The sequence below is a fragment of the Thrips palmi genome, unplaced genomic scaffold (assembly GCF_012932325.1).
Source record: "Thrips palmi isolate BJ-2018 unplaced genomic scaffold, TpBJ-2018v1 HiC_scaffold_19, whole genome shotgun sequence".
Classification (NCBI taxonomy): domain Eukaryota; kingdom Metazoa; phylum Arthropoda; class Insecta; order Thysanoptera; family Thripidae; genus Thrips; species Thrips palmi.
In genome coordinates, this window is record NW_023144628.1 from 14,282,100 (window position 1) to 14,307,029 (window position 24,930).

The 24,930-nt window shown below is 46.1% G+C and overlaps 1 protein-coding gene across 1 annotated transcript; it reads left to right on the top strand.

The window, feature by feature from the left end:
• Nucleotides 1-236: 236 nt before the first annotated feature.
• On the top strand, nucleotides 237-24,162 carry LOC117645773 (myrosinase 1-like). Its single transcript, XM_034386174.1, has 10 exons — nucleotides 237-428; nucleotides 1,452-1,579; nucleotides 9,307-9,441; nucleotides 9,638-9,763; nucleotides 10,115-10,328; nucleotides 11,144-11,380; nucleotides 12,401-12,552; nucleotides 13,038-13,178; nucleotides 14,357-14,463; nucleotides 23,909-24,162. Exons 1-10 carry the CDS (start codon nucleotides 266-268, stop codon nucleotides 24,096-24,098), a joined length of 1,593 nt encoding a protein of 530 aa, XP_034242065.1. The 5' UTR covers nucleotides 237-265; the 3' UTR covers nucleotides 24,099-24,162.
• Nucleotides 24,163-24,930: the final 768 nt, after the last annotated feature.

Below are 24,930 nucleotides of genomic sequence, written 5' to 3' on the forward strand. Positions count from 1 at the left end.
ACCCTACCAATGGATTCCTCGTGCGGGGAGCTTTCCATTGGTGGGGTCACACGTTCGGTTCGAGTCCTGTTAAGCGACTCTAGGGCTAAAATCACGTCTAGAATTTTGGCCGCTCGCCCAGTCTTCTGGCCCACTGTGCGGCAGGCCAAGCTGGGCACGCCTCCTGTAGAACTAAGCCCACCACGTGCGGCGACATCACCGCTATCTGATTGCGCCGCCATAAGTGTTGAGGTGGGCCAGGTTGTTGGCCGGTACAGAATTCACGATGCTGCCCCGGCGCGTGGAGGTGCTAGCGGCCCTGGCCTGGGCACTCTGGTCTGCCGTGGCACACTGCGAGGCGTCGGGCGGCGCCGTGAAGCTCCCCGATGACTTCATCGTGGGGTCGGGGACCTCCTCGTACCAGGCCGAGGGCGCGTGGAACGTCAGCGGTGAGTCATGCAGGCGTAGGGCACTCCACACTGTCAGAAATTAGGTCCGAAATTTAATGTAGAAAGACACTGTAATCACGTTCATGGAGACTCCATTAATTTTCCATCCTCGTTCGGAGAGATTTTCTCGCAGTGCTTACAAAAATTGTTCTTCGGAGCATTACTTGAGTCCTGATGGGAGGTAAAATGCATGTCTTTTCTCAGATATTATGTTAAAGAGCGCTTCGCCGAAGCATATTTTAGTCTGACATCGCCAAAGAAAGGAGAATCTCCTTCGAGCTCAATTGACGTATATCCTAGAGGTTTCCCTTAGTATTATGAAAACTGAGCTAAACAAGTAGGGGTTCACCTTTCCCTCATTTTTGACCGGTTACTAATATTTTTTTTGTGATTTCCTGATAGTGAAGCATGCATTTCTGTAAAAAATTCCGAAACTTAACGGAGAAAGTCCAGATTTTGCCTTAATGGAGAGATCCATGCAGAAGTTTCGGAAAAACTCCATGATTTTTCCATTTTTCTCGGAAATTTCTGACACTGCAATGAATCTTTGAAACGGAGGAACAGGAACAAAACTCAGCCCTGAAAACAGCTTCTGCGCGTGCGCAGACAGACGTTCCCGCACAGTTAGGTGCGCATGCGGAGAAGCTGATCTTAGTACCCATGGGCACTCTCTTCGTTCAATCGACTTTTTGTCAATATTCATTGACGTTTGTGCGCATTAATAGAGTTTCGCGCGAAGAACCTGAAAGAGATTTGTCCAGACTTACTTCAACCTTCTGGACCTTCTTACCCACAGAATACTCCTAAACGCTGATTCTGGTATACAATCACGATACACCACGAGCTCAAAGAGAGAGAGAGAGAGAGAGAGTGGGGGGGGGAGGCTTCACGGGCTCCACGAGGGAAAATGCGGGTTTTTCCGAAAGTCTGCCCCTTCACTAAATTCTACGTCCGATGCCGCTGTGGCATGCTTATAACTGTATGAGACTACATTTAGTGTGTGCACTTTTCTTCTGTGCGCAGGGAAGGGCGAAAACCTCCTGGACCGCGTTCTGCATTCCAGTGACTATGCCGGACTGCCCAACGCGGATGTGGGTGCAGACTCTTACCACAGGAGCAAAGACGACCTGGCTGCTATTCGCGAACTGAAGGTATGTGTCCAAGGGGTCTAGTATGCCATGCACATGTGCATCCAAGTGGATGTTTTGAGAACTTGGGTTCAGTTAAAAATAAGACCCACATTGTCTTTAAGGCCATAAACCATGAGCCAGCCAGTCTCCTGCTTACGAATCTAACAGAATTAAAAGTAGTCCTCAAGTGTCACGTTATACTCTTTTTACTTGTTAATTATTTAAGATTGAATGGGCTCTGATGACCAGATGTAACAGTGTATTGTAATGACACAAATAAAATAATTAAAAGTTTAACAGCACCCGAGAAGGTAAAAAAAAAGTATTCCTCAAGTGTCACGTTATGCTCTTTTACTTGTAACTGTAAGATTCAGCACGCTAAGTAGAATCTCGCAGAAAAAACGAATAGATAGTAACATAACATATGGTAAAATATCTTAGAAAACCACGAAAACAAAGCAACATTGCGTAGCTTAAAAGTCATAGAGAATAACAAATAGAAAGCATTATCATAGGTCACAAATATACACTCCCGACAAAAATTATCGGAACGCTTTTTGTCATCGTAATATTTTCTAAGTCTTTCGAGCTAGGAAGCTTAAATTTTGTACACGGGTGCCCCTACTACTTTCCTCGAGGCCTGCGAAGTGCGTAGCCCGTGCGCCTCCCCTAACGGACGGCACCCACCCCTAAGTGCGCGAGGGTGAAAAAACGATGAAAACGTGCCGTAAAAACCAACTTTACCTTATCGCAGAGGCCAAAGTTTTCGTGTACGAGGTCAAATGAGTCTCCTCTTTCCAACGATGCAAGCGGAATTCAATTTGAACCAACCCACCCCCCGCTGCACTCACCCCCACCCCCTCGAGGGGGTGGATTTCGAGCATGTTTGAATTTCGCGCAAAACAGCGTCGGGGCGTCCCCCGTACCAAGCAATCATGTTTTTTCGACGTTCCAACCACCCCCGGGTGAATCATCCCCCGGAAAGTCCAACCCCCTTTCGAACACCGGCCGTCCGGGGCCTTTCGGTTTGAGCAAAATGCAACAAAACTCCAGGGGGCATTCCTCCAGTGTCCAAGAAGACGTCTCATCGAAGAAACGCGCTGCCGGACGACTGCAACCCCTGCGGTCGGGGTGTTCACCCCCTTGCACCCCTGCACGCCCCTGGAGGGGTTGGAAGCCCTCCGACGAGCGGGCTGGTCGAACAAGACATGGGGGAAGCGATCCTGAAGTTTTCAAGACGATCCCACCAACCGCTCGCCTTCCAGAGCGAAAAAAGCGTCATTTCCAGTAAAAACCACCCCTCACTTCACCCCCTTCCAGCGACTCACTGAGTGGGGGTAGCAGTCCCAACCAACGTCACAACACTCGGCCCAGACCTCATTTCAAAGGCCTCCAAGTTTCAGACTGATGCGACAAAGCATGGGACTGTGGGAGCGACGCAACGATGTGCCTGCACTCGGCAGCAATGGATGCTCCGGCCCGTCGGGTGCATGCGCCGTGCAGGTAGGCAAGCCAACTCACCTGGCGCCAGGTTGATTAAAAGCCATTGGGAAGCCTGATTTTGGCTCGTTAGCCACTGTGGCATGTTGGGAGACATGCCCTGCCCACAGTGCTGAAGAGTGGTGACGCGCGAGCCATAAGCAGGCTTCCAAATGGCTTTTAATCAACCTGGCGCCAGGTGAGTGTCAAGATAGATGAGTGTCAAAGTTCTCTTAGCGTAATTTTGGACAAGGAATTCGATTTTGCCGGTACGAAGACCCTAGGTGTACTCTAAAACTACGTTTTCGTGCAAACCACATAAAAATGGCCTTTTTTCCAACTTCAGAGTTCGCCTAGGGTCTTCGTACCAGCAAAATCGGATTCCTTGTCCAAAATTACGCTTAGAGAACTTTGACGCACTCATCTATCTCATTTATTACCCGATCTGTGACAAGTCTTCACATTTACCGCAATTCTACTTAAAGTAAATGCCTTACGTGATTGCAAAACTTTAGAAAGCTGCCATTTCCAAACTACTTGAGCTACAGCGGTGAAATTTCACACCAACTCTGACATCACTTAGGACAATATTTAGACTGAATATGGGGCGGAGACGGTCACGCGAAAGGTGGCTTATCTGATCTAGAACTACCCAGAAATGACGGTTTTTCAATTTTTGCAGCGCCACTGCTTTTCACGCGGCGTACACAAACTTTTTATCTCGTAGTATGATAGATTGGCCCTTTATCTATAAAATCCACTCATCGGATTGGCGAAAATCGATGCCGAACACCAAAACCCCAAGAAAAGTAAAAACCACTACAAAACCTGAAAAACAGTCATAACATCTGTTTGGGTTGTCCTATCAACAAACGGGCACCGGATTCGTGTTCCTCGCGTGATTTTACATAAGATACCACATTTTGAGCTCAATCGAGTGCATAGAGGCCTCAGAAAGGTGATTTTTCAATTTTGGCCATATTATGTGAAAAGTTGTCAGAGAAAACGAAAATTGCCCATAGAATCTGAACGGTGCATATTTCGGCCCCAAAAATTTGTGGCCTTTCTTAGACCCACAAGGACTACATTTGGCCAAAAAATGGAGGAAATCGGCATCGGTCGTGTTCCACGATCGGACTTCTTAAAAAAATGCCTCGAAATCATCTCCTGACATTCTGTAAAACTCACACCATCAATATCAGAGTAAGTTTTCAGAATTTCAGCTTTCAGAGGTGCGCGAATTTTGATCAGGATTTCAGACATGTTTCTGACATTCTGACAAAATTTACACGAGTGGACTGATACGAGAAAGCATGGGACCGTGGGAGCGACGCAACGATGTGACTGCACTCGGCGGCAACGGAGGCGCTGGCCCGTCGGGTCCATGCGCCGTGCAGGTAGGCAAGCCGACTCACCTGGCGCCAGGTTGATTAAAAGCCATTTGGAAGCCTGCTTATGGATCGCGCGTCACCACGCTTCAGCACTGTGGGCAGGGCATGTCTCCCAACATGCCACAGTGGCTAACCAGCCAAAATCAGGCTTTTCTTAGACCCACAAGGACTACATTTGACCAAAAAATGGAGGAAATCGGCATCGGTCGTGTTCCACGATCGGACTTCTTAAAAAATGCCTCTTCAGCTTTCAGAGGTGCGCGAATTTTGATCAGGTTTTCAGACAGGTTTCTGACATTGTGATAACATTTACACGAGCGTCTGAAACTTGGAGGCCTTTGAAATGAGGTCTGGGCCGAGTGTTGTGACGTTGGTTGGGACTGCTACCCCCACTCAGTGGGTCGCTGGAAGGGAGTGAAGTGAGGGGTGGTTTTTACTGGAAATGACGCTTTTTTCGCTCTGGAAGGCGAGCGGTTGGTGGGATCGTCTTGAAAACTTCAGGATCGCTTCCCCCATGTCTTGTTCGACCAGCCCGCTCGTCGGAGGGCTTCCAACCCCTCCAGGGGCGTGCAGGGGTGCAAGGGGGTGAACACCCCGACCGCAGGGGTTGCAGTCGTCCGGCAGCGCGTTTCTTCGATGAGACGTCTTCTTGGACACTGGAGGAATGCCCCCTGGAGTTTTGTTGCATTTTGCTCAAACCGAAAGGCCCCGGACGGCCGGTGTTCGAAAGGGGGTTGGACTTTCCGGGGGATGATTCACCCGGGGGTGGTTGGAACGTCGAAAAAACATGATTGCTTGGTACGGGGGACGCCCCGACGCTAGAGTTGAGGAATGGGCCAGCCCGGCCGGGCTGCGGGCTGCGCAGCGCTGACGCCAGCCCAGCCCGGCCCAGCCGGCCCAGCCCAGCCCGCGGGCTGGAGGGCTGCTGCCTCGGCTCGGCTCGGCTGGGGGGAAGACGGACAGACGCGGATGACGAAGACAGTCGGGCACCGGGCCGGGCAGCAAGCAACGGGACGGGAGCGAGCTAGCGAGCTGCCTGCGGCGCGGCCCAGCGTGGCGCTGACGTCACCACGCTACCGAGAAGCGCGCTCGGAAATTTGAATCACATTGCGAATTGTAACTATTTGGTGAGGCGAGGAGCCCTTCCATGGTTACGATAGAGTGTTTTCTGTTATGCTCTGTTGTCATTCATTCAAAATTTCGTATCTCGTCTCTGCCCTCTTCCCCCCGGCTACTTCGGCCAGCACGCCGGCGGCACGGCCACGGCTCGGCTCGCCCGGCGGCCGCCGCCAGCCAGCTACCCAGGCCCGGCCTCGGCCTGGCTCGGCTCCGGCAGCCCGCGGGCTGAGCCGAGCCCGTGGGCTCGGCCATCTTCGGCTAGCCCAGCCACCTTCGGCGACACGGACTGTCACAGCCGATACCACTGCAACAGTGGCGCTGGCCCGCCGGGCCAACCCATTCCTCATCTCTACCCGACGCTGTTTTGCGCGAAATTCAAACATGCTCGAAATCCACCCCCTCGAGGGGGTGGGGGTGAGTGCAGCGGGGGGTGGGTTGGTTCAAATTGAATTCCGCTTGCATCGTTGGAAAGAGGAGACTCATTTGACCTCGTACACGAAAACTTTGGCCTCTGCGATAAGGTAAAGTTGGTTTTTACGGCACGTTTTCATCGTTTTTTCACCCTCGCGCACTTAGGGGTGGGTGCCGTCCGTTAGGGGAGGCGCACGGGCTACGCACTTCGCAGGCCTCGAGGAAAGTAGTAGGGGCACCCGTGTACAAAATTTGAGCTTCCTAGCTCGAAAGACTTAGAAAATATTACGATGACCAAAAGCGTTCCGTTAATTTTTGTCGGGAGTGTATACACCGTTAATTCTTACGACACAAATACAATAAGTTTATGTTAAAGAACACACATAGTTTTACTAGGGGTACGCGCCGTTTTGTTTGGGCGCGTAGTAGGCGAGCGATGCGTCTGTATTCTTGTAGAAGATGGTGAAGAATATATGCAAAGTAAGGCCAATACAGGGTCAATGTGAAACTCAATTTTAAAAGTTTGGTCACAAATTGGTAAATTTTGGGGAAAGTAAAGGTCTGGGATGAAATTGGAAGTCATTTTCGTGATCAGCACACCAAAAACTGCAGGAAACTATGTAAAACTCGATGTAAAAATTTTGGTCCGAAATTGGTAAATATTTGGAAAAGTAAAGGTCTGAGATGAAATTGGAAGTCATTTTCGTGATCAGCGCACCAAAAACTGCAGGAAACTATGTAAAACTCGATGTAAAAATTTTGGTCCGAAATTGGTAAATATTTGGAAAAGTAAAGGTCTGAGATGAAATTGGAAGTCATTTTCGTGATCAGCACACCAAAAACTGCAGGAAACTATGTAAAGCTCGATGTAAAAAGTTTGGTCCGAAATTGGTAAATATTTGGAAAAGTAAAGGTCTGAGATGAAATTGGAAGTCATTTTCGTGATCAGCACACCAAAAACTGCAGGAAACTATGTAAAACTCGATGTAAAAATTTTGGTCCAAAATTGGTAAATATTTGGAAAAGTAAAGGTCTGGGATGACATTGGAAGTCATTTTTGTGATCAGCACACCAAATACTGCAGAAAGCAATGAAACACCGAGGAAATTTTGGTCGCAAATCATGTAATTCTAGTTGAAAGTATGGGTCTTCAGTTGTTAGGTTTCTTAAGAGCGTTTCCTGTTCATAGTATCATGCCACGAACCCTGACCCTGTTACTCAGTCGAGTAACATTTAACAGCCAGCATTGAATTGCTTAATACGATTCACAAATACTTCAATTACCATTCGATATCTCCTTGTTACTGAACTTATGAATACGCAATGTTATTAGTAATACCTAAATAGCCTTTCTCCCTTTTAGTTTAAACTAGTGGATTTAACTATATTGATTTATCTGCATTAATTAAAAAGAGACATATTTACAGGCAGGCTGATTTCAACTACTTTACGGAGAAGACCTTCTGTCAGATCCAATGAATCGTGTCATAGAATCCAATGTCGAGGCCACTTATTGCTAAATGCAAGTTTATCTTATTGATAATGATAGTCATGGTGTGTTATTTAATCTTTGAAACAGTTTAGCAAAAGTATTTACCTAACATTCTGAGTAAATTAAAAAAAAAAAGCAAACTCAAACCATGACCAACACAAATTACCAGTTGTCGCAGACAATGTATGATTAAGTTAAAAGAATCGTCTCATGAAATCATATGACCAAGTCAGTGAATCGTCTCATTGAATCTGATGTCAATGTCAAACCTTGAATGCGCTACACTCACTCATCATATGGTTTTCTTTAAGGTTAGTACTATAGTAAACTCACAGCATTGCAATGAAGCCTTTTCCCAGAATCAGTGCCAAGAGTCAGCAAAGACTATTTATTTTGGCAAGATTAGCATCTGGTTTGTACTCATAGAATGTATTAATATATTTTCTAACTGTTATTGAGCAAAGCAAACAACTGAAAAATATAGTGTCTGAGAATATAAATGGAAATACACTCACAAAGGTTAAAAAGACCAAATCATTCTTGCAATTATCAAACACACTCCACTGACTAAAACATTTCCCCAGTAGTGGGGGAGGGGAAAGGGTGGACGGACGGACGAAACGCGTAATAATTGTCACTTTCATTTTCCGTATTTCACTGAGTTGACTCTCCGGAGGGGTTTCAATCTTTCTAAAATATCGAAAAACTATGACCGTACTCACTTCTAAGCCCTTCTGCTCTTTAGTTTGTTTTATTTGCCAATGTTTTGCCAGGTCCCGTATTTGAGAGTCGCGGCCGCAAGTATGAAAAATTGCTACGAGCTGCCAACCACTGCCAACCTAACCACGCTAAGAACCTAATTCAAAAAGATGTTTTGAATATTTCAAACAATAGTAATCGTGAATATAAGATAAACTCCCCCTGGGGGAGATTAAGGAGCCTTCCGGTGCGAAATTTTGAAACTATTTGTGCGGTAGTTGCTGAGAAACGTGAGTGAGTTACGGACACACAGACAGACAGACAGACGCACGACCAGTCACTTTTTGGTACCCCCAAACACGGCATGGGCTCGCTATCGCTCGCCAAAAATTATTTTCATCACTTTCCTCCTCTTTCCCGGTGGCATCTTCTGTCGGCCGGCACTCCTTTTGGTCGTCACTCTGGTTCATATGGTTCATGTCTTATCCCGACAATTAATTTAAGCAGCTGTACCTACGAGGGAAAATGCACCTCCTTAAATATGAATGACCCATCGCACGTGCAGAGCTGTTGGACGGGCATTGCCACGTCCTCTGCGTCCTGAAAAGACGTTGCAATGCTGTCCTTCAGTTGTTGGGCGATTGTGGTAGGGTGAAAGTCAAAACCAAAGAGCCTTTAGAGCAAAGCTATTTTATACATTTTTGATTAATGAGTAAATTCACAACAATCATTACAAATCCAAGGTCGGACTTCTCGCCACTGCAGAGACAAGACAAAAAAAGTCTCGCCAAAATTTGGTCAGACACAAAAGTGTCGTCAAAAACGGTCCGACACGAAAGTCTGACCACAAAAAGGCGAGACTTATGTGTCTGACCGCCACCTAAAGGCCGTAATGCGCAGGACGGTTACGGCCTTAAGGCTGTGGTCAGACACACAAGTCTCGCCATTTTGTGGTCAGACTTTTGCGTCTGACCATTTTGTGGCGAGACTTTTTTGTATGACCAAATTTTGGAGAGACTGTCAGGTCTGACCAAAACTTGGCGTGACTTTAATGTCGCGCCATATTTTGGCGTGAAGTCTTTCCATCCAAATTGCAGTGATGGCGATGTTCTATGTTCAAGTCTTAAATTTGACACTTCGTCGTTTTTTTCTTACAGCTGCAAATGTATCGCTTCTCCCTGTCTTGGCCACGCCTCCTTCCCAATGGCTGGACCAGTAACGTCAACCAGGACGGACTGCGCTACTACCACCAACTCTTGGACGACCTGCTGGACAGCGGTATACAACCAATGGTAAGTTCAGTGAAAGTCTAGTCCAGAGGCAGGCACCATGTCAAACTAGTCGACAAAATCCATTGCTGCATTCAGTCACAATTATGTAGAATTAACCACAACTGTTTGTCTTGTTCCTCGCATTTAATAGGAACGATCGCAATTGGCCATCCACTACTGCTGTCTGTCGGTCTACGGGTAATTTTCTTTGTTCCAGGTGACCCTGTTCCACTGGGACGCCCCGCAGGCTCTGCTGGATGAATTCGACGGCTGGAACAATGACAAAATGGTCGACGCCTTTGTGGCCTATGCAGACTTTGCATTCACCCATTTTGGTGACAGGGTATGTTGACACTGGCCGCAGTTCGTTCTAGCCGCACCATCAATTTTCAGGAATGCTGACGCGAAATCTCGTCGTAGCTCAAACGGTTCGCACGCTAGCTTTGGGACAGTGAAAAATGCTTCCTGCAGGACATTTCCAAGATACGCTTGCTGATAACGGCCAAACATTCCGCCGATGTGGTTCTTAGTTTTGTTCACTGTCGATGTTCAAATTCAATTTTAAGTTAGACCGCCTTTTTTTGTGGTCATTTTACGAACAACCTGCATTTTGAGTGATGTGCCCCCCACCACCACCACCAAAAAAAAAAGAAGAAGTTGTTGCTTGCTCACGGTGGTCCCTCTCGACCTGAAGGTACGGTACTGGACCACGCACAACGAGCCGTACGTGTTCTGCAACTTCTTCCCCAACACCGGTCCCTTCCTCGCCGGCGAGATGACACAGGACACTATGCCGACACCGGCGCCCGGTCACGAAGGCGATGACTACAAATGCCTGCAAAGAATAGTGCTGTCGCACGGCCGCGTCTATCGGCTGTACCAGGAGAAGTACGCGGCAACGCAGCATGGTACGTGCACGGAACACTGGCGCTGAGAAATAATTAAAGAGTAGAAAACATGATAAAAGGAAAATAAACACGTAACGTATAATAAGTGCACGGCCTCCCGCAGCGCCAAAAAAACGGATTCCATTTCTATCACTTATCACAGTATTTTCTAATTTTCTGGTGTCCCCCTACCACCTTACCACCAACAGGCGGTCCTGGTCAGAATGAAAAAGTCCTGATCTATATCCGATTTCGAGCGAGGTATACTTAATCACCGAAAATCGGGCGAGGAAGGTTTCCTCACACAAATTTGGGTGGGGGAGGATGTATCAGCTACCTGATAGCTCCACCCAAATTTGGGCGAGGAAACCTTCCTCATCCTAATTTGGGTAATATGGAATTCCTCACCCAACATTTTAGTCATGATCGACTCTTTCATTCTCAGTGACCTTAGATGGATGAAATGGTGCTAGGTTCTTGCGATTTAACCGCCAAAACATCGCTTGAACGACAGATTTATTTTCTCCATTCTTGGGATCTACTTCAATGTTTTCGAAGTTGTGGGTGGATAAGACCAGATAAAACTTTCGTCAGAGTCCAGATCTCATCACCGGTTAACCCCTGGGAAAGAATGACATGGTGGAAATTTTAAACCGGCCCATAACTACCTACTGGACCCTTGAGGCACGGCTTTTGGAGGTCGTATACGGCCTTTGGATTGGAACTTGAAAGCCTTTTCATCATTTCAATTTTGTTAAAACTAATTTAGAATCACATTGTTTTAAAATATAAGCGCAAAAGATAAATCAGTGTGTTTTGTTACTGCGACACTGCAGGGCTCATCGGGCTGAGTAACTTCGCCTACGCCCCGCGGCCGAACTCCTCGTCCTTCGCGGACGTGGCCGCGGTGCGGCGCTACAACCTGCTGACGCTGGGCACCACGTTCGGGCCGCTCGTCACGGGGGACTACCCCGTCGAGGTGCGCCGCATGGTGGACGAGGCCAGCGAGCGCGAGGGGCTCGGCAAGTCGCGGTTGCCCGAGTTCAGCGCCGACCAACGCGCCATGCTCAGAGGTTTGCGACGGAACAGTGAAACGCTCGTCTCTAACACAAGCAAAAGGGTTACATATTACACTTTTTTCAAAATGCTTCTATAAATATGTATCTAAGTGCTGCAAATGGTTTTTCTTGATCTTTGACCAATTTATTTAAAATTGTGGGTATGGGAGGGTGCTTCGGAGAAGAGCTGGACCGGAAGTTGAGAAGAAATCAAGAAGAACAGAAGCCGGTCTTGTATGAGAATATAACTCCGCGGAAGCGGCAGAACGGCGACGCAGACGCTCATTCGCACAAATTTCGCATTCTTTGTTCTTCTCGATTTCTTCTCAACTTCTGGTCTGCAGAGAAAACAAACACTTAACAAATGAATGATGGAAATGAATATATGTCAACAGAGCTAACGAGTGGGAAAATTTTCAAAAGTGTAAGATCACTCCCCGTAGACGGTTTCGATCATTTGAATTTTGACGTTAAAATAGGCTTTGAACAATGTTCACTTGGTTCTCCCATAGAAGGCGGAATTATGAGACAATTGAAGTGGTGCTGAGGTCTTTTTGCATTTAGTGTTCTAAACCAAACGAGGAGTTAAGTTCAAATTAGGACCCAGGTTCATAGAAATGCTATAGTTGAGCTGTCTCCTTCGGCCGATTAGTGCCATGGAGTCGTCATGTGCAATTCGGTTGAGTTTTTTCCATTTTCGATTAAATTTAGACAGTGAATGGGATCAAGTTGAGTTATATCGTTATTCCTAGTGGATTTTCACGCAAATAATTTAGTGTTATGATGCAAACCGGGCACAACAATCATTCAGACCCGATTTGAGGATGAGTCTCCTTCGTTCCCTTTCCTGGAGCACATGAGCAAGTATGTTGCATTTGCTGTTCACTGTGTACACTTCCGTTCACAGAGTAACCTTCACAAGTGTTACCAACTCTCAGCAGCCATCGGGATATCTCAACCTTTACTTTTACTTCCCCCCTCTACCTCCCATCAATATCAGTCTATCATTTACCCCTTGTTTTCTCCTCCTTTTAGGAACCATCGACTTTCTCGGCGTCAATAATTACTTTGGACAGACAATCGCGGCTGCGAAGCGACCGGAGCGAGGAAGCGCTCTGACGGACGCGGCTGTGCAAGTGGTGGCAAATGATGTGTTTGGAGCTAATGTTGCCACGGAATCTTCCCAGGTACGGAACTAGCCAATACAGCCGTATAGTCAAATGGAAACCACTCTCATTCCAGGAACGTGACATCACGTTGAAACGAACGTGACAGAATGCCACGTTCGTTTGAATGTGAACAGGCTGATTTTTGGCCAGATCACACAAACTAATGTGACACAATGCTCAACCGAACGTGACATTTTGTCACGTTAATTCGTTTCAACGTGGTGTCACGCTCCTGGAATGAGAGTGCAGTGGTTGCTGCGCTAACGTAGTGGTCCGTACGTTTGAAGACACGATTCCACAACACTCTTATTCCAGGAACGTGACATCACGTTGAAACGAACGTTCGTTTGAGCATTGTGTCACATTCGTTTGGGTGTGAATTGGCCGAAAATCAGATCGTTCACATTCAAACGAACGTGACACAATGCTCAGTGCGGAACGCGCTTTTTGACCTCCCTTGAGCGCGCTATCGCCCCTCCTAGAATTGTGTGCTTTGCTTCCAGATGACACCGTGGAGTTTAAAGGAGGCGGCGCTGTGGTGTTGGGATGAGTACCGCGTCCCCATATTCGTCACGGAGAACGGTTTCATGACGGAGACTAGCGTCGTATCCCTTGACGACAACATCCGCGCTGTTTACCATAGTGTGAGTCAAGTGGTTGCGGAGCTCTTCACGCTAAAACTTTTTTCAAAAAGCCCCGCCGAAAATTCGTCGTAAATAGCTTTCTTCGGCGGACAACTGTCGCGCCGCGTCTACGTACGATGTAATCACCTGCCGAACGCCGAGGAACGTCCGCGGAAGCTCGGTGGGAGTGCCCGGGCCGATGAGGCGCATTGGTGCTTCGACGGCTTTCCGCCGAACGGCTTGCCGTCCACTGAAAACGAAATGGTCGGACGCATGGCCAAATTATGGCGTCACAAAAAGTCACGCCAAAAATTGGCGTGACACGAAATTCACGCCGAAAAACGGCGTGACATGTGAGTCACGCCCTCATTTGGCGTGAATGACAACGCGTTTTATTAGACAAGTCACGCCAAAAAGCGGCATGACAAGAAATTCACCCCAAAAATTGGCGTGAATTTTTCAGTCACGCCGATTTTTGGCGTGATTTTTCTGTCATGCCGTTTAATGGCGTGACACTCAATTCACGCCCCTGCAGCGGCACGAAGTCACGCCGATAGATTTTCAGTTCGACGCTCCTTCGTCAAATCAAATCTAATTGGGATTTTATGTAACAGGGCACGGAATATACTAGCAACACACTAAATGTTTTTGTACAAATTTTGTTCGAGACATCACAGTTTTTTGTGCACACGAACTTTTCGTACAGATTTGTACGAAATTTTGCACAAAAGGGGGAAATTTGTGCAGTTTTTCGTACAAAAATTGTACGAAAAGTTCGTGCGCACAAAAAACTGTGATGTCCCCTACATAATTGTACATAACATTTAGTGTGTTCGAAGGTATTTGAGAAAAGTTTTAGCGTATTCATTGTAACGAAGTGCCGTTCTTAGGTTAGGAGAATAGAGCGAAAAATGGGGCTCGGAAGTACGGAAGAAAGTCCAGAATGTCCGTACTAGTTCCATACAATGTAATACAAACTGCTACGGGAAACATGAGCAGAAGGTGGTTTTCCTTCGTATTACGAAAGGTTTTCCTTTATATCTAACAGAAAAAGCTAAAGAGATTCGTATTGTGAAGAAACATTGCTTCGTATTAAGCTTGCGCCGAATTCAATTTAACATACGAATAACAAAGGTCAAATTTAATTGTAAGACATTTAGAGTGCGCTGTTTGTAGTAATCGTGTCCTCAAATTTTCAGGCCTACATGCGGGAGCTGGTTCGAAGCATTGAAGACGATGGCGTACGTGTTCTCGGCTACTTGGCGTGGAGCCTCTTAGATCTTTACGAGTGGGTTCGACAGTACAAGTACGTTTTCAGTTGAAATTGAAATTAGCCTCTTATCAGAATTTACAATTTTAGCGTCGTTCAGAAGAGTCATTTTATCCCGTGGGTTTGTGCGACATGTGTTTCGATTGAAAAGAAAGTTTCCACTCTACGTAATTAAAACTTTTCAGAAACCGCACACAAGGGAGAGAGGAAAGTGGGACACATCGTGCCCTTTATTGGAATTTGGTCTTGAACAACCTAGTCCGTTTTTTATAAATATTTGGAGTCAGAAAACTTCATGCGCCCTAAATGAAAGACAAAATATGTCATGTGGTGTTAAAGTGAAACGGGGCGATTGCCGGACCTTTGTAGAGGTGTTTGTGAAATTGCGAAATTTGTGGTGTAGTCATGGAACAGTCCTGGTCTGTTGTTCTTGAACTGCTTCACTTTTAGGCCAGTCTTGTTTGCAAGAGCTTCAACCACATCACAGACGCCAGCAGCAAAGACTTGCATGTTCTTTCTGAGGCTTCTTTTGCTGAATAGACCTGGAATGAAGTCTTTTCGTGACATCCCCACAGTTAATGGCACTCAACATGAGAAATTTATGTCTGCCTGTCATGCATTGGGCCTTGATGACAATGATTCCATGGACTATGCCGCTGATTACTGACCATTCTGTCAATGTCTTCTCATCAGCTTCGCTCAATGCAGAACCTTGTTTGGATGGGCGCCTTTCCTCTTATCGAAAAGAGCTGAGCTTGGAATGCCAACTCTGACAGCCACAGATCCTCGGCTCATGGAACGCCAGAACGGTTACATTTAAGTGCCCGATGAGGAAATGTGCTGAATATCTTCTCATTTGATAGCCCGGCCGTCTTGTCCGGGCCACTTTAGTGTCCGAAATCACCCAGTTTTGAGCCCACAAAAACCATCCAGGTCATTGAAGATTTGACACATCATGCAACGGAAGGTGGGGCTCAATGGGACACTTTTCTTTAAATTGACGTAGGCAACTGAATATTTGACTTAGAATGCCCAAAACCGTCCTCAACGATAGTAAATCTTGTTGTCTCTAAAGTGGTGGGGTCTGTACTTTTATTTTTGAATGTCATCAGGTACATTTCTCGATTTTCCCAAACCATTGCACTTGTCCCATTGTGCCCCAGGCCGGGGCACAATGGGACACCCCCTGGGGTAGGATGGGACACTGCGTTTTTTCATCGAAAATATAGGTTTAAGAGCTCTAAACGCCGACAGATGCGAAGTCCAATGTTTATTGACTCTTAAGACAAACTTGTAGAATATTTTGAGTACCACATATACGGAAAAGTCATCATACCCAATAAGTGCTGTCAACATGGAAGAAGACTTAAAACTGAAACAAAATGAAACTGACTTCACTTTCATATTTTGCTTTTGAGTAAAAAAGCAACTCGAAAACACATCAATAGTTAAGTACTCGATGTATTTTAAAATAGTTTTGTTTACGAAGGGGTTGGGGCATAATTAGACAGTAAGTGGGCTGTCCCATTGTGCCCCAACCGGGTCTGACCCATTGTGTACCGAACGACACATCTGACCAGCCGCGGTCTAGCAACATGGCCACTCATCCGACAGCGAGGCGACACGAGTCACTGACGCGCAAAGGGTCAAAGAACAGGCCCCTGTTTCAAAATCTCATCTACCTCAATCAGGGGGTGGCAACGGCCTAGGAAGAGCGTGAAGCGATGCTCACGCCGTCAGTGCAGAGGTTGCGCACTTGTTCGAGATTATGAAAACTAGACTGTGTTCTTCAAAACGCTTTGCACCGATGGAAAGGGCTTGAAATTTAGGGTGCATTAGGCTATTTGCTCTTCTCCAAACTCTCACCTTACCTGATATTAAGGTGCAGTGAAAACACCTAAAAACACGAGAAATCATAAAATTTAGGAAAAACTCGAATGCGCCATGTTGATGTAAATGGTTCCACCCTTGTGTTCGGTTGAATTGGAAGTATCGGGCAGTCTACTACGCCTAATGCACCCCAAATTTTGTGATCTTTTGATCTGTGCAAAGCGTTTTGCAATCAACGGGCTAGATGTTACAATCGAAGCAAGCAAAATAAGTAACCAATGCACCTTACTCGCGCATGGCTTCACGCGCTTCCTACGCCGTTACCGCCTCCTGCCTCAATTATCTTCGAAGCTATAGGTAATAATAAATCGAGTGCTGATGCTAGTTTTACCTTGATTTTAGTGTTTGTAAACTTCGTAGCTACCTGTCCTGGCGGGAGAAGGTCAATTGGGGACACTTCCTTGTGTCAACGTGCCTACTACTCCAGGGCTATCTCACCTCGTGATTGGGCGATCCCACGGCAACGGGAAGGCGTCAAATTTGAAAGTGTCCCATTGTGCCCCGTGTCCCATTGTGCCCCACCTTCCCTCAATTCATACACGAATCGAAGATAAATAAGGGAGGGTGGGGAACCATGACCACTTTTTTTTTGTGCCTCCCTCTACTCCACCGTGTGGTTCGAAAAGTTAAGTTTCCAGCATGAGGGGATTCATTGGACCTCCAAGGACCTCTTCCACCCATTGGAACTTGTCTGCAATGCACGGCAGGCTCACATAACACTTTGGAAAATAAAACGCAAAGTGGTCATGGCGCCCCACCTATGGGGTACCATGACCACCCCGTGGGGCACCATGACCATAGTAATTTTTTGGCCCGAAAAAGTGTACTTTCTACCAGTATTCTCATTGAAATTGTTTATATCGCTGTCCTTACCATCAGGCCAGTCATCTTATCTAAAAAACACTGTAAAAACCTTCGAAGTATCAAACGTTCTAAAATGCCTTAAAATAGACGGTTTTAAACAGTTAACGCTCTGAGGCTTTCAAATTTCACATCCAAAGCTATGACATGTGTTTACATTTTATGTTTGTCTTGCTAAGACGAATCCAAATTCGTATGCAGATTTCAATTTGGTAAATTTTAAGAAAATTATCGCGGTTACTACACTGCAAACAAGTAAATTAAACGCTGTTTTTCATAATGCCAGAGCCATCTTGGTGCAAAGTAGCCACGGATCGCCTTCGCGGCCAACTTTTGCGGTTTGGAGCTCATTTAGTGCAAGAGAAACTACCATTGCAAGTCTCAGTTTCAGAATCATTCTTAATAATCCTGGTGATTCACGATTTGTGGTAAAACTATCTATTCTGCAGCAATTATTCAACCTTTATACATTTTCAGAAGCAAAACGCAAATTTTCGACGAAAAAAATCATTATCAGGCCAAAATATGAGAAAAACACTCAAATATGTATGGTCATGGTGCCCCACTAAAAAGTGGTCATGGCGCCCCACAATGCAGTTTACGACTCTAAGGCTCCCCGAGCAAGCAAAAAGCTACTTAGAATTAAATGTGATGTTGGATATTTTGCCGGAGAGCCGACATTTTGAGAAAAACCTAAGACATCGAACTTATCTCCTCAAATGTGAGAGTGAGAAAAAATATCTCAGATTTGGAAAACGCCCAATTTAGCCAAAATGCTGTAACAAAAATTTCGGCGGGGTGCTATGGTCGTACCCTTGAAGCTAGGAGATAGGGCTCTGGCTGAAAATAGTTAGAATTCTATTCTCTCGAAAGTCCGGTCGACCGGTTGCCGTCGGCAAAGTAGTTCCCGAGAGCGAGGGGGGTGGTCATGGTGCCCCAGTGGTCATGGTGCCCCAACCTCCCTTAATTCCTCACGAACCGTCCGTAAACAGTTTTGGCTCACCAATGAAAGTTTATACGCATGTACTGAATTGAGGTAAAATCGCTTCTTTTAAAAATGTCATGTCTGTCAAACATTGCCCGATGACGACATGGCTGACGGACGATGAACAGGCGGTCTGCGCATTATGGCCGTTGTGATGCGCCCAACACTGCGAGAAAAGATCACGGTAAATCATGTACTGATTACTCCAGACTTCACCGTACTTTTTTTAACAAGCAATACCGTCGTTTTTTCACAGGCAATACCGTACTTTTTTACAGGCAACGCCGTACTGCTTTTACAGGGAATCCCGTACTTTTTTACCCGGCAATCCCGTACGTTTAATACCTATCAAAAACTGCTATAATTTATTTCAGTCGGTCGACCCTCGTTTTTCAAGATTCTGATGTACGTAACTGCTGAAGTCGGGCTCCTGGACCCCCCTTCCGACCACTCTTTGAAAAGGTCTTGACTAGACCTATCGAAAGGTGCAATAAAAATTTTCAGTCGGTCGACCCCCTTTTTTCAAGATCCTGATGTGGACATTTCTTTGGAGCGGCCTTTGTTGGGACCAGATCTGGTCCTTCCTACGGCATGGACTGTACGAAAGAACGGTAACTACTGTTAAAAAACTACGGAATATTTTGTAAAACAAGTACGGTAAATACTGTCAGGAGGCGGCAACGGCGTAGGAAGCGCGTGAAGCCATGCGCGAGTAAGGTGCATTGGTTACTTATTTTGCTTCGATTGTAACATCTAGCCCGTTGATTGCAAAACGCTTTGCACAGATCAAAAGATCACAAAATTTGGGGTGCATTAGGCCTAGTAGACTGCCCGATACTTCCAATTCAACCGAACACAAGGGTGGAACCATTTACATCAACATGGCGCATTCGAGTTTTTCCTAAATTTTATGATTTCTCGTGTTTTTAGGTGTTTTCACTGCACCTTAATATCAGGTAAGGTGAGAGTTTGGAGAAGGGCAAATAGCCTAATGCACCCTAAATTTCAAGCCCTTTCCATCGGTGCAAAGCGTTTTGAAGAACACAGTCTAGTTTTCATAATCTCGAACAAGTGCGCAACCTCTGCACTGACGGCGTGAGCATCGCTTCACGCTCTTCCTAGGCCGTTGCCACCCCCTGATACTGTAGACTGTACGGTGGATACTGGTTTTTGAAGTACGGTAATGTTTGGCAAAAAAATTATCCAGGAATTACCGTCATTTTTTCTCAGAGTGAAAGGGACATGTCTGCGAGGTGACCATGACAAAAGGTGGCAGCACCATTGCATTGCTTGCAAGTTTCACTCACGGGGAGGTTCTACTGATAATATTGCATTTTTCAAATTGAGCCCCAGTGTAAACATTTGATGCAGATGTGTAGTACTTCATAGTTAGCAGTCAAACATGAAATTTAGAGCCAAATACCTTCCTCCAAATCCAGTCGAAGAGGTTTTTTCAGCCTATTTTAGCAGTATCTTAAATTCTCCTAAGTATATCAACGTAAACTGATGTTCTGGACATTTTTCACTTCTTTGGCTCATCTGCAATAAAGCGTGGCATCACCAAGACATGGGACCCAGCAAATTTATTTCGGCATTGTTTTTCAGAAAAAAAATGGCATCAATAGCCAGGTAGAAAGGCTTCTAGACACATATACTCCTGATTCCCAGGCGAAAATGGAAACGGTAAGAGCGTGTTCTCTGTCTGTTCGGTGAACAGGTAAGAAACACGTTACAGAGACGAAACAGCGAAAGAACGCGCACAACAATAAGAGAGCGTTTATAGTCTGTTTTCATAACATCCACGAAACAGCTTCCCGAAAGCAGACAGCAAACAGGAAAAGAGCAGTGTGTTGTCTGCTTCCCACAAGTTCTTTTAACACCTAAGAAACAGTCAACTCAACCTGTTCGGAAACGGACACGAAACCTCTTATAGCCGGTCTACCGTCTGTTTCTCAAACGTGCAGTAAACACTTAGCTCTACCCGCGCGCGTACGTACACGGAACGTCCTTTAGTCGGTTTGATGTGCGATTACAAACACGTAGAGAACAGGCAAACTCCGCCTGAGCCCGAACGGGCAAGGAACGTCCTGTAGCCGGTTGGCTGTGCGGTTACAAACACGCAAAGAACAGGGAATCTCTGCCTGAGCCCGAACGGGCACGGAACGACCTGTAGCCAGTTCAACGTGCGTTTACCAACACGTTACGAACAGGGAACCCTGCCTGCGTCCGAACGGACAAGGAACGTCTTTCAACCGGTTCAGTGACTGTTCATAAACATGGAAGGAACAGACAACGCTACAGCCACAGTGGAGGGGGGAGGCGCACAGAGTGGGGCGGGCGGCGGGTGGGGGCAGGTTGTTGCCTGACTGCTCCGTCTATCAGTGTGTTTCACGGCTCCTCACAGCATGCGCAAGGGTGGCCGAGTGGTAAGGCGATGGCACTGTGATCGGACGGCGCGGGTTCAATCCCGGGTCGGAGCCGATGCAGGAGGACCGTAGCAAGCCACGGAGTAAGGAAAGTAGTGAAAGGCGAAGGAGGACCGGAGGAGGGGGGAGAGAGGGGGAGAGGGGGAAAGGAGGGAAGGGGAGGAGGGAAAGAGGGGTAACAAGTAAATAATTTTTTTTTTTACGGTGTCCGGGAGTGAAGGACGGGAGGGGAGACGGCAGAAGACAGCCGCGCATGCCGGTGGAGGGGGCAGCGGCGCGGCCGGCACGGCACCCCCTCCACAGCCGCGGAGTCCGTACTCACTTCACGTAAGGAACAGGCAACGAACAGGTTGCAGCCGGTTAGGGGAACGCCTAGGGAACACACTGCGAACGGTCAACCATCTATGCCGGCTACACGTAAGAAACAGACAGTGAACAGGCAATAGACTGTACAGCAACAGACAGTGTGTTCGAATTTACTTGACAAGAACAGGCTACTGGCCGTGGCAAGATCACGGTAGAAACAGCCTGTACCATGTATACGAACAGACACATTTTCGCCTGGGTTGTTAAGGTCCTGCCATGTTCCGCTACCCGGATTTCGTTTTGGCTTTTTGAACCTGAAGAGAAGGTGTCAATTTTCCTGTCTGGACTAGTTTCTACCATGCGAGTTTGAACACATAAAATTTCAGTCCGTTAAGAATTAATTTACACCCAGATCCTTACCTCATGATTGGAAAATGAATTTCAGTTTTGGCTGCTGACAGCCAGTCACAGCAGGTTTGACCCATCGCCACTAATGAATCGAAGGGTAGGCGGGATACACTGTGGCAAAAAGGTACGGAAAATTCTGTTAATTTTTTTGCCAGGATTCTCCGTAGCCCTCTTGTAGGCTCTTACAGTATTCTCCGTAGGGCCGCACAGTATTCTCTGTAAGTCCGCACAGTCTTCTCCATAGGGCATGGAAGACTGTATAGTCCTACGGAGATCACTGTAAGGTCCTACAGAGAATACTGTGCGGTCCTACGGAAAATACTGTAAGAGCCTACGGAGAATACTGACAAGGGGGCTACGGAGAATTACCACAAGCTGTTTACAGTATTTTCCGTAGCTTTTAGCCACAGTGTAAGAGTGCCCTTTTGCCATCGATGCGTTTCAGAATCTGGCTGGAGTCAGGCTTCTCCCTCATCATCCCGCCAACTTCCATTGCCTCTTCGGAGAACCAGTGGTACTCTGGGAAATCTTGGTCCATGCTATAAAAATACGATTTCAAGAAATCCTAGGAGTCACGAAGTTAATTTGATTATTGTGTAAGAGTGTGGAGAAAGAAAAGAAGTGGTGTTGTGAAGTTGTGGCTCAGGGGACTACCAATGGCAGTGGTACCAATGTGGTCGATGTGCCACCCGTCGAAATTTAAACTTAACAATAAATAGAAATCAAAATGCTGGTAAATTCAAAAAATTCCAATGCTAATGTATTCCGCAGTGTTCCGACAATGGAACATCTTGAAAGTCCATCATTATTAAAATGTTCTTAGCAGAAAGAAGTCAGTAAATTAATTTTCACGGGTTGGCAACTAGTTTCTCGGCGTCTGCGCCCTTGCGAAAATCGCGAAGCTAAAAGCACCAGCAGTCGCGCATTAAAACTGCCCCTCCATTGTTGCTGACGTTGAATTGTTTGGCTTGTTTCAAAAGGCTATGGTTCTCTAGTCATGTTTTCTTCAATTCTGTGTAATAGTTCTCCCTAACAACGTATCAACACCACGACGGTTGGTTTGACAAACTTCATAAACTCGGGAGGGATGGTTTCGAAACGCGGGTGAGTCTTGTTCGAGGAACATGAGCACTGCAAGTCGCGAGGTGGAGCGAAGTGGTCCTAGTGCTAACTGAATCACAACAACAACAAAATTGTTTTATTGACAGAAAAAAAAGTAATATTTGAGAAACTTTATGTCAGAAAAAAAGAACTTTTGTTTTGCTATTTTTCTGTTAATATTTTTTTAGAAAGTCATCACATAAAAATTGAAAATTTGTTTCATATGAATTTTCATAAGCAGGAAACAAAGAAAATCAAGTAAGAGAGCAAAATTAATACAGATTTCAAATGCTACAGTTGGTTAAACTGTTAAACAGGTTGCAAACCTACTGCGCATGTCCAAAAACACTCCGATCAAGAAGTATTATTGGATAGTTCTACCCGAAAAACTGCGTTCGAACCGACACCAATTCTATTGTTGCATCTTGTCTTCCTGCAGTCAAAGAAAATTTTCATTTCGAACGTGCTATTTTCAGCTTTTGGAGTAAGCTGTACAGACCCAAAAAGAAGCTCGGCTATTGGTCCGCCCCGGCTCGGACTCCCCCCACTCCCTTTTTTTTCCTTTGACGAGTCGAGTTTTGCCATGGAAACGGCGATTTTGACAGCAAATTTCTCAAAATTGGCCGTTAACTTTTTAACCAGATTTCAGCATGAGAATCAGCGTTCATAGTTCTACAAGTCTGCAAAGTCTCATTAAAATCGTATAGAAAATTTCCGAAATGCATAAAGGGCCACACAAATTGAATCTCGGGCCGGCTGAATCCTGGGTATACTATAAGGCTACTTCGTGCCTAAAAAGAAGAAAATTCAAAGATGATGACTATTTTTAACAGTGAAAATATGTATCAAAAGAAATTAAAACCTTAAAAAGTTCCGCCAAGGCAAGCTTAGCAAAGCGGTCTTGCCGTGGACCGGCCGGGGAGGCCGGGCAGGGAGGGAGGGGCTGGCTGTGAGGAGTGGGGACTGGCGCGGCGAGGCGGCGTGGCGGCGCGGGCGACGACGACCGACGAACCACGACCATGCAGTCCCCTCCGAGCGCGCTGAATGGATGGATGGGATGGGATGAGTGGGATCGGATGCAGAGCTAGAAGCGGTAGCAAGACCGCTTAAAAAAAGACACTAAAATATCAGGATTTTTACAATTTTCTTGAAATTTTAGTGACATGCTCTCATTCAAACACAGCTTATGATTTTGTAATGGTCCCAGTATCTTACTAATGCCACGGTTTATCAAGTATGAACCAAAGAAGGGAAAAATGCCCAGAACATCAGTTTACTTTGAAATACTTTGCGTTGGAGAACTTTTCAAGTGACGACAAGAAATAGCAGAAAATTCCTTTTCGACTGGATTTGGGGCTAGGTATTGCTCTCAAAACTTCAAGTTTTACTACTTACAATAAAATACTTCAAATTCGAAGCATTGACGAAGGAATAAATCGGTGCAACTACTTTCTAGGAGGCCGCTCGCTTAGCTAAGTCTTCTAAGCCATTCCTCCCTTTGCAGATATTCGTACGGTTTGGTGCACGTGGACTACGCCGGCGGATCGCTGAACCGAACGCTCAAGAAGTCCTCGGCGTTCTTCAAGGAGGTTGGGGAGACGAGGACCATTCCCGAAGTGGCTGCCAGCTCGGCGTGTTTCTCGTCTTCGCTGCTGCCCGTCCTCGCCGGCCTCATTGTACTGAAATGCCTGTAGCAGCACCATTTACCCGTCAAACGTTCTCGTGTCTATTTCTGAGTCGTTTCTCATTAAATTTGATATTAACGAAAAAAAAATTTCAATAGAAGCCTTTAACAGTTTTTACACTTTATATAAACTGTTTACTAGGTATGTGTTGGGATGCGAACCCGAGTTGGGGGTCGAAATGGATCCCACTTTCGTCATCAGCACCCCATCACACGCAATCATATGGCATGATTTTGGTCCATTTACATGGAGGAGTAACAGATCAATCAAATACAAGTTAAGGACCGAGCACTCCGCAAGAACTGCTCTCTCGGCTAAACAGCCATAGTATAATTAATTTTTTTTTTTAAGTCAACGTCTCAAGTTACCCTTGCTGTCTTAAGTTACCCCGGTTTACGGTACTTCAGTGCCGTCGGTTTCCATTGACCTTGAAACCTGTCAACGGAGACCGACGGCACTGAAGTACCGTAAACCGGGGTAACTTAAGACAGCAAGGGTAACTTGAGACACTTCTGCTTTTCCACCTTTTTGGAGCTGCCACCCGGCTCGGCACATTCGGAGGTCAAAACTGCCCTAGCACTTTTCTTCATACTTGTTTGGAAAGACGATTAAGCGTTTGAACGGAGGGTTAGGACCAAGCTGGTCAGTTCTTAAACGATTGTTCAATTTTGATAAATTTAACAATTTTAGAGAAGTGTTACAAGTCTCCCTTGGTACTCGTAACACGTCTTGTTGACACCCAAATGATTGTAGTATCTTTCGACCCTATTATTTCAACATTCTAAATGTAGCATTGGTTTTAAAGGGAAACCCATCATTCATCGGGTATTATTGACTTTGA